Raw genomic sequence first — 9,348 nt, 5'->3', positions numbered from 1 at the left:
ACTCTTTCCTTTGTAAAATCAGGAGAAATAATTTGAGGGTGTCTAGATTTACTGGAAAAACAAACCTCTCTGGAAACAAATAGTACCATGAAGGAGCAATGAAATCTGCTTTCAAGGAAGCAAACGTGTTCCTGCAAATGACGGGCTGGCAGTTAAGTTCTGCATAAATACCCCAGATCCCCACAGTGATATCCACGTGATGAATCACTGTTATCACACACCTCTGACCATCTCACCTGCACTCAGCTGCCCCAGCGAGGAAATGTTAACATTCCCCATCTTTCAGCAGTTTCAAACAGCTGCCATTAAAAAAAAAAAAAACACTAAAGCCCCCAAACCCACAACAAAGAATTCCACATCTTCCCTGAGATAACCTTATCTGGTGCTTTTGAAGTGTGAGGTTTGCCCTAAATTACGTTGGGGGGCAGGATGTTCAATCAGGCTTAAGAGCATATAATGGCAGTTACCTACGGGGCAGAAATGGGAGCAAGCGTCCCTGGAAATCACCGTAAGGTCTGCGCTGAAAAGAAATACCAGCAAGCGTTTGCGTCACTGGATCCCAGATTTTTATCTGCGAATATGTGATATTCGTTTCTTGTGCCAGAAACTATCAAGGTATTAAGCTTTGAAATAAGAAAGCCATAATCAAAGTAAGGACAAATTAAAACAAGCCTGCCCCAATCTGAGACACTTGGTTATTATCTCTGGAATCGGAAGGTAGGAATCATCTGCAGCTCTCTCACACGAGCAAGGGCACCTCGCAGCAGCGGCTGTTATCAGCGATGCACCAGCCATGGACCAAACCCCTGGCATGGCAGGAGAGCGCAGACGGGGCTGGCCAAGGGAACCACACGGCACGGCGTTACACTGGGTCACCCCCTGCAAACGGCAGTAAAAGGTCTACACTTAAATATTGTTTTCCCTCCAACCAGCAACATGTACAACAATGTGGCTGCTGTGAGAAGATTACAAGGAGAGAAAATCCACAGGAAAATGTAAACTCAAAACCCCACCAGTTAGGCGGTGAGAACCTTCTTCTCATTAGTTTTCCAACTCCCTTCCTTCACATTCCTCTTTGTTATGGAGTGGAATGACTTTTTTTTGTTTTTAAACGAGGTGCAAATGCATTTTCACACCTCTGCCTAAAACTAGGTTAAGTCTCCAAGCTAATTACACGTTATTAATGAATTCAACAACTGGGGGTAGGCTGGTTAGAGCAGGGACGCAGGCCAGCACCTCGTATGTGTGCACGCTGATGCCAGCACGTGGGTCTGATGCTGCCGGGTGCTGCTTCTCGTTCACAACAAGTAGAATGTTTAACACTGAAAATCACAATCTACAATGCAATCCTTTTCTTCTAGCTCTCTCTTGCCTTTATAAAGGTGTGTGTGAGGGTCTTTTATTTATTTATTTTTTAATACTGAAATGCACTGAAGTGTTACACTCTGGTCACCACTTTCAGGACTCTGCTCATGTGCGCTACATTACAAAGACCAGCACTGGCTCAATAACAGTCCTTTGTCAAGCTGCTTGGACACACTGACACACGGTGGGAGGTGACCACAGAAAGTTTTAGCTACCTGGAACAAACACCACAACATCGGGTTACACAGTGGTACAGACGGTGTGCTGGCAACGTCTGCTCGGGTTGATTAAAGTGACCATCTTCCACTGATGGCATCACTGCCAGAGATCATCCGCCCCTCAGCAGAGCTGGCAGAGGTACAGGTGACCACATCTCGGTTGCAAATGAGAGAGAAAGAGCTTGCTGGGGACACCAGCAGTGCTCTCTGCTGCCTGCCCTATGCTGTACAGGGCCAGCTTAGCCTGTTGGAAAAGGGTCTTCAAGAGCAAGTTGTAACTTGACACATTAAAGATACTGGAAACCAGTGCAGATTAATGTGCTGGAACGTAGCTGCAGCACTTTAGCTGCTATTTTAAAACCAGGGCTGGAAACTTGCACAGCGGCAGCCTCTACCAAGGGTTTTTGGTGAGACGGAGCTTCTCACTCCAGCTCCTCCAGGCTCCTTCAGGCAGGTGAAACACGGGCACATGAGAATCACCTTTCAGCACCAACTCTGCAAAGGGACGCCAAAACCAGCGCAGACATCCCTAAATGCCGTAAGACCCAAGGTCTAGGCAATGCAGCCAGAATGATACAGTCCCTAAATACACATATTACATGGTTTTAATTAATTCTCTTCAGAACTACAGAGCGTCTCATGATGGCTGGTACACACTCCTTAGCATGAGCCACTCTACATACACATCATTTGTAGGGCTAAGTATAAAAATAACTTTCAAAGTAAACGTTTGTACACTAGCACACACGTTTACAAAACCCTCATGAAACCTTTCATCCCAGCTCTGGATCAGATCCGTACCAGGACACAACGCCCAGTCAGACTGACTTTTACAGCAAGTGCAGAGCACAAACAAAGAATGGATTTCACACAGATTCGGGTAACTTCTGGGTAAAAGCCTTGTTGCTGAAAGTATTATTCAAGCCTTAAATATGCCACACTGTGGGATGAGTGTGCACTAAAACAATCCTTCACAGACCTGTTAATTGAACTTTATTAGTTTCTTCAGAATATAAGTATGTGGAGCCACTTTGATTCTCTGGTTTCTAGCTGGCAGGAAAAACAAGCCCTAATTGTGTCAGAGTTTAGCTGCTGAAGAGATCAGTGTTTCATGAGGGATGTAAAAATGGTTTGCAGTTACTAAAATAGAAATTTTCATTGGCTTTTCAAGGAGGAGAGAAGGAACATTTAAAACTTCGAGTTTAAAAGTGGGCAATTAAGAAATACACCACTGAATTCATCTTCCTAGGCTATTTCTGGATTGTGGAAAGACAGTAGTAAACACATCTGGGAATTTTCCAGCTGAAAGCTCCTGACTTCTATCTTCCAGGGTATGGTTCTAATCCTGAAATAACATTTTCTTCCATGTGAAACCCAAAGACACTATTTTCCTTTTTTTAAGACGGCCAAACACATATCCAGTAGGACACGGTCTTTTATCTGCTGATGTTTGCCCCTGCAATGCCCCGTAAGGAGGTTGATACCATCACATCTACTCATCTAGCCCTTATGGTACAGCACTGTACCAGGCTTTGGCCTGCAAACAGCAGAATGAATCTGCGTTTGAAGCAGCATCGGGTCAACAAGCATGAAGACCGAGGTTTACTGCCTTTGGAGAAGGTGGTTTTAGTTACCCCAAAGGCCATACTGACAACCGCCGCCCAGAAGTGAGGGTTTTATACTCACCAGCATCGAGGCTACCGGTAGCCGCTGTCCAGCCCATGACCGGGGGAATGGCACCGACGACAGCCCCCACCCACGTGTTGGCAATGCTCATTCTCTTCATGGGGGTGTAACAGCATGTGTACAAGAATATGTTGAAGGCTCCCAGGGCTCCGGTGAGGGGGTTCACCCCCAGCGTCAGCAGGGCGATTCCTGGCACTCCGCAGGAGGCAGCGAAGCAGACGGCGAGCAGGGGGCTGTGGAGAGAGCCAGGGACACACACTGAGCAAAAGTATCCTAAAGAACAGCTGCTGTACCCCTCCTTTTGCCTCCTCCTAAAAATTCAGATGGGATTTTTGTTATTTTTTGACTCGTCCAAGCCCAAATTTTCCCATTTGAACCCCCGTCCTAAGAAAAGCTTTTCTAAAATTTATTGCAATTATCCAAGGGATCCTTTGACTAAAATGCAACAGAGTTAGACACAAAATTCAGCATTTATGAGAAAAAGAATACATTCAATTGCCCTGAAATTACCTCAACAGGAGTAAAGTATTTTTTTGCTTTGCTGAAAAGACAACTGAATTTTCTACTTTCTCATTTTGTGTAGGCACTGTGCTAAGCAGGGGGAGCACACCAAAGCACTTCTGACACCACCATCAAAATCAGAACTTATTATCTTCTAAGTATGACTGGAATTAACTGAAGATATTTTAGGTTTGGCTGCAAGCAGCAAAGATGCGAATTACTTCAGTTGGTATCTACTGCACATCAGTTAAGAGCTTGGGAAGGTTGGGGAGTCCTGTTAGTACCTGTAAGAAAGTAGCTGCAGCTACGACAAATTCTGCTAACAAATTCCACAACAAACATCCAAATATGATGAACACAGATATTTTTTTTTTTTTGGCTACCAAACCCACACTTCCCAGGCAGCACCGTAAGGGAACGCTACAGCAGCTCTATTTGTGATCCTTTGCAGGAAAGCAGCACGTTTGCTGCTGGTGGAGATCCCTTTGCCCGTCCTGTTCGAGGGCGATGGTATAATGGGAAGAGAGAGCTAAACGCCACTAAGAAATCCTGTGGTGTGGGGGACCTCTGGAAGGGAGGAAAATGCCATTAACTGAGTGGCATTTGATAACGTGGCTAAATACACACTTCTAGTCACCACACAAGAGCAGAAAATGTGTGTGCTTGCAACAAACAAACGTCTCCACGTGAAGTTCAGCCTTACACGTGTTGTCTAACTGAAAACTATGCAGCCTTTGTATTCCACAACCACTCTGCCCTCTGGTCAAATCCTTAACCCTAAAAGACATGTTTGTAAGCACCACTCCAACTCTCGTAAGAAAAATTTCCTGGTGGGGATGAATTTTATGGGAGTTTTATAAATAAAAAATCCCACCATTCAAATTTTGATTTTTAAGACCATTGTTGGACCAATACAGTAAGGAGATCATGCCTCAATTTAAATTAAACCAACCAAGACATTTTAACCAGGTTTTCAAAACCATCAACAGATTATAGGTTACAGAGTGTGCACAGAGCACATTTACGCTCTGGCATTACCAGTCCCCGTGTTACATCAGGAAGAGGGGCAGGGCCATCCACTGCCAGTGAGATGTATAAAGTTCGAGACTGCTCTGAGGAGCTGTTCTGCGACAGGAGCCAGACGGTGCTGTGCCCCCTGGTTTTGCAGCCAGAGGTGCTCTTTTGCAGAAAGCCAGCAAAACACAATCAGTACCGCAGAACATCTCAACACTGACTCCAATTGCCTAGACATGGTCCCTCTGTAGTGGAAGCCTGACTGGGTTCGGTTAAACAAATCTCTCTTGACTGATTCCTGAATAAAATACAGTCAGATACAACACGCTTGCAAGGCAAAAAATGACCAGCGTGACCCTACAAGGCCAGGCTACCCACATTTGCTCCCTTGGGGCTCACAGACATAAATGAGGACACAGTTTGACCTAGTGCAATGAGTGCTTTTCTCGCTAATCAGGAGCGAAGTCTCATCTACACATCTCCAGTTCAAATGAACGCCACACACCATGAGCTGGTCACGGAGCAGCACACACGAGCCCTTCATGGCTGTTATGGGAAGGGAAGGTGAAGGCATCACGTCTCTCCCACGTCGCTTCCCTGCAGCGGTGGTAGCTCTGCGGTGCCAGCCCTGGTACCAGCTGTGTGCTGCTTTCATGGCCAACCGATGGATCGGGAAAGCACCTTTAAAAAATGAGGCTTTATCAAAAGGGTAGGGTGAAGTTATATGGCTGAGACCTTCCAAAAAGTTCTGTCTCTGGTAGATAAACATACATTCACGTTTCTCAGTTTTCCTGTTTGCCTCTTGAAAAGGAAGTTCCTGGAGGCAGTTTGATTAGTGTCCGTTACAGCCCTAATGACCTCAGAGGAGGGCAGCAAGTCAATGCGGGCTGTTCTTCATAAGCAGTTTAACTACATTGCTTTTAGACATCCTGAAAGCGTCACATTTTCTATTTCTCTCCAGTTTCTTTAACAATCAAGGAACTGTACAATTTTTCTAGAAGAGTAAATGTCTGATTTACAAGTGCCTGCCCCTAAAACTCCAACTGAGATCAGAAACTCAAACTGTGATCCAATGACTCACCTTTGTTATTTCTGCCCCTTAAACACTACGTGGCATTACAAAGACACTGCAATCAGAAATTAGGACCTTGCTTTCTTAGTGAGACATGAGGTAGAGGAGAATTCAACACTCAAGTAAATATGTCATGTTTATAAGGTCTAAGAGGAGCAGAAGCGACTCCTCAAAGAGAGGTTATTTCAGGAAAATGTGCCATCACTCAGTCCAGTGTGCCTCACACCAGCACCAGTCATGGGTTCCACACCACTGGGGGGGAACTTTCATGTGGTGGTCAAAAGTGGCTGTGGGGTCTCTGCTGGTCTCCTCCATCCTTAACCCATCCCATGCAGTAAGTGCAGGCTGGTGACAGATGCTGGTTCATGAGTCTCATCTCACTTGGGCGTTCACTCGTGCTAAGGGAATTGCTCCCATGGGAAACAAAGGCAATCTTCCACTGGAAAACTGGCCAAGGAGCTAGCTCAGAAAGCAAACATATTGAGTAAGAAACTGGGTTTATGATGGATTCTTGGGAGGAGTTGGTTTCAGTTATTTGGCTGATTAAAATCAGACTTTGGAAAATACTACAAGTGCCAAATGAGTTCTCTTCAAATTTCAACTCCAAAATACCCAGTATGTCACCAGACAGGACACCTCCTAACGGAAAACCAAACACTGGCAGTTTTGCCTCATTCCTCCCCTCTCCTTTACTGAGAATGCACATGCCAAAGTCTGCCTGATAACACAGCTAAAAGACATTCACATTCAATGAAGAGCTCCTGAGAGAACGTCAGCTTGAACAGGGAATAATTGAACCTTTTGTGATCCAGAGACAATCTGCCGACATTTCTCTCCCATAGCGTTCACCCACGGTGGACCCTCCCCAGCTGCACTCAACTGAGAGCATCTAAGAGGAGGAGCAGGACGAAGAGAACAGACTCCCACTTCTCCTCATTCAGCTCAAAGCTTTTGCTGAACACGGAGGAGTCTGGAGAGATGCTGCCAGTCAGGCTGGGGAGGATCCCTCAAGGATGGCCCAGAGCTGCTGGGCAGTGGAGGAATCCCATGTGGCTGATATTCAGGCATCCCCTGCATGCACGACCATAAGGCACCATCATGCCATTCACAGAGACTTTGGACAATGCAGCAGCCAACTTCAGTTCAAGTGCAATAGCATAATCTCCAAATCCAGTTGCCCCTTACAGATGACCTGGTTATACGTATATAATGATCTTTCATGCTTGTGCATGAAATATATTTATTTAAGAGGCTCCAGAGCCCTGGATAATAGTACTTATTGACTCACAGTGTTACTTGGAAAAATGGAGAGGGGAAAACAAATTAAACATTTGCCCATCCATAAAATTAATGCACTATTTTACCTATTTCACAGCAGCATTAGCAAGCTTAATGCCTGTAACAATCAATAGCGTCACTACTACATGTGTTTTTCTGTGCTGTCTCTGGCTTTTGGGCAAAACACTTTGTGAAGACAACTGTCAAAGTACAGTTTGAACTATAAGTAAAAAAACAGCATTAAAAAGGGGGAAAAGCTTAAAGAAAATTTTCTTTGGGAACAGCAATTGAGAAGCTAAACAAAATTCCCTCTTAAAACCTATTGATATCTAGAAATATGGAGGATTCCTGTATCACCACCTACTGCTCCACCCTGTCTCTGAATATGTTGACACTCATCCACGAATCCAGGCACAAAGCCCAGCTGAACCCTGCTCCGCCGCACTCACGCCGTCAGCACTTGTAGGCAATTCATGTTCAGATGTTATGTAAATACATAAGAAACTTAATATGTGACCTTGTGCTAAATGGGAGATGGGGCACGCAAACGTATCTACAGAAAAGCGTAAGCCTGAAGGTAAGCGTCCATTTAAGACTGTCTACATCTTTTTCAGGCGAAGCATAAGTGCTTACATGTGAAAATTAGATTCAAAGCCTAATACAAAAGGCAATAAAACAAACTCTGTCTTCGCCCTGTCTGTCAAAACCCTTTTATAGAAACATCCCCCGCTTCTAAAAGGGCAAACTATAAAAACAACTAAACCAACAACGTCCCTTTGTTTTGCTGCAGCACGCCCCGAATACCTCAACAGACAGAAACACTTCCATTCCCAGTTGATTATTCTGTATTAGTCCTTATTATTATTGACAACTGTCCCCCGAGCCACCAGGCCAGGGGTCCCTTCTGCCAAACACAGGGGATGATCTAAAATGAGCAGGACAGGGATGGGGAGCCTGGTCCCACTACCTCCAGCCTAGCTGCACCTCACAGAAACGTGTCGTCTACATCCAGGCAAGGGCTGCGGCAGGAGGAGGAAGGTGGGAAGAGGAGGAACTTACTTCAAGTCATTTCCACATCCAAACAAAGCCAAGACACGCATCCTCGCTTCCCTCTGCTTGGGGTTTTAGGAACGGCAAATATTCTGCACAGACCGTTTAATTAAACCACAATTTTACGGTTTCTTTGATGAGAGAAAAGCTGGTTTGGGTGAGTTTTCTGTTTCATTCAAGACACAGGTTCAGCAAGACCACCAACACCTCCTCCCCTTGCTCGTCTGCTGCTGCCACCCACAAAAACCCTCCTGAATGATCCCCGACTCCAGCCCAGGTAAACAGTGCTGAGACCATAAAGGTGTGAGTGACGGCTCAGGTTAATCTCAGTATTGCTACGCTGGGCGCAAATTCCATCTGCATATAGTGTCAAAACAATTTGTCGTAGTAAGAAGAGGAACAGCCTGAACCAGCCTCACACTCAGACAGGCTGAAAATAGCAGGAGCTCAGAAGAAGGTATTTGGCAGACAAAGAATACAAGCGTGATTCTCATCTCTGCAATTTCATTTCGCCATGACGGGCTGAGATACGAGTCCAGTGCGTGAACACTGTTCCAGAGCCATAATTAAAATCAGATTTCGGGAGTAAGCATCATAAGTTGCTTATTATTTCTGGAATCCGCAGGTACTAAAAACGTCCCCAGACTACTCATCATTACAAGGCTGCTGGAGGAAGCCTCCTCCTCTTCCTAATTTTTTCCAGGTCAGCAGTAAGTTATTAAGGCTTCTGAAGCCACTCACAAACTGAGACAAAAGCATCAGCCTGAAGTTTTTACGTTTTTCTGACAGCAACGAGAGGTTACACCAGCTGAAACGAGAGTCACATCCCTCTGAAGGTTTCCATGGCTGTGAAAGCCCGTGGGCACTGCTAGAGGAGAGGATGTCCAGGGAGATCCCCAGCACAAACACACCTAACCCTGTGCAGCAAACCACCATTTGGCCCAGCTGCTGATGGACAGTTTTGCTCATCTCCTGGCACCTTCTAAACTCCCGCGGCCAGCAACAACAGTCCCAGGGTAGGAGCTGAGTCTGTGATCACCATGACTGTCATACGGTACCGAGCTATGAGTTGATCACCTCCCCCAGCTAGAGGAGAGTCAGCCAAGGGATCTTTTTAAACTTTTATTTATTTATTTTAAAGATCAGCACCCAAAAACCTGCTGA

The 9,348-nt window shown here is 45.4% G+C and overlaps 1 protein-coding gene across 1 annotated transcript in view; it reads right to left on the bottom strand.

Annotated features, from left to right (window-relative positions):
* LOC104492852 (protoheme IX farnesyltransferase, mitochondrial) overlaps positions 1–9,348 on the bottom strand; it is a gene marked incomplete at its 5' end in the record, with an annotated part of 99,922 nt that overhangs the window by 9,923 nt on the left and 80,651 nt on the right. Inside the window, one exon of the mRNA XM_010135455.1 lies at positions 3,270–3,502. Within this exon, the coding sequence (XP_010133757.1) occupies positions 3,270–3,502 (233 nt within the window). The remainder of the gene's footprint in view (positions 1–3,269; positions 3,503–9,348) is intronic.

Source organism: Buceros rhinoceros, unplaced genomic scaffold (genome assembly GCF_000710305.1).
Source record: "Buceros rhinoceros silvestris isolate BGI_N320 unplaced genomic scaffold, ASM71030v1 scaffold9154, whole genome shotgun sequence".
Taxonomy (NCBI): domain Eukaryota; kingdom Metazoa; phylum Chordata; class Aves; order Bucerotiformes; family Bucerotidae; genus Buceros; species Buceros rhinoceros.
Note: the sequence above shows the minus strand (reverse complement) of the source record. Positions and strands in the feature narration are given on the sequence as shown.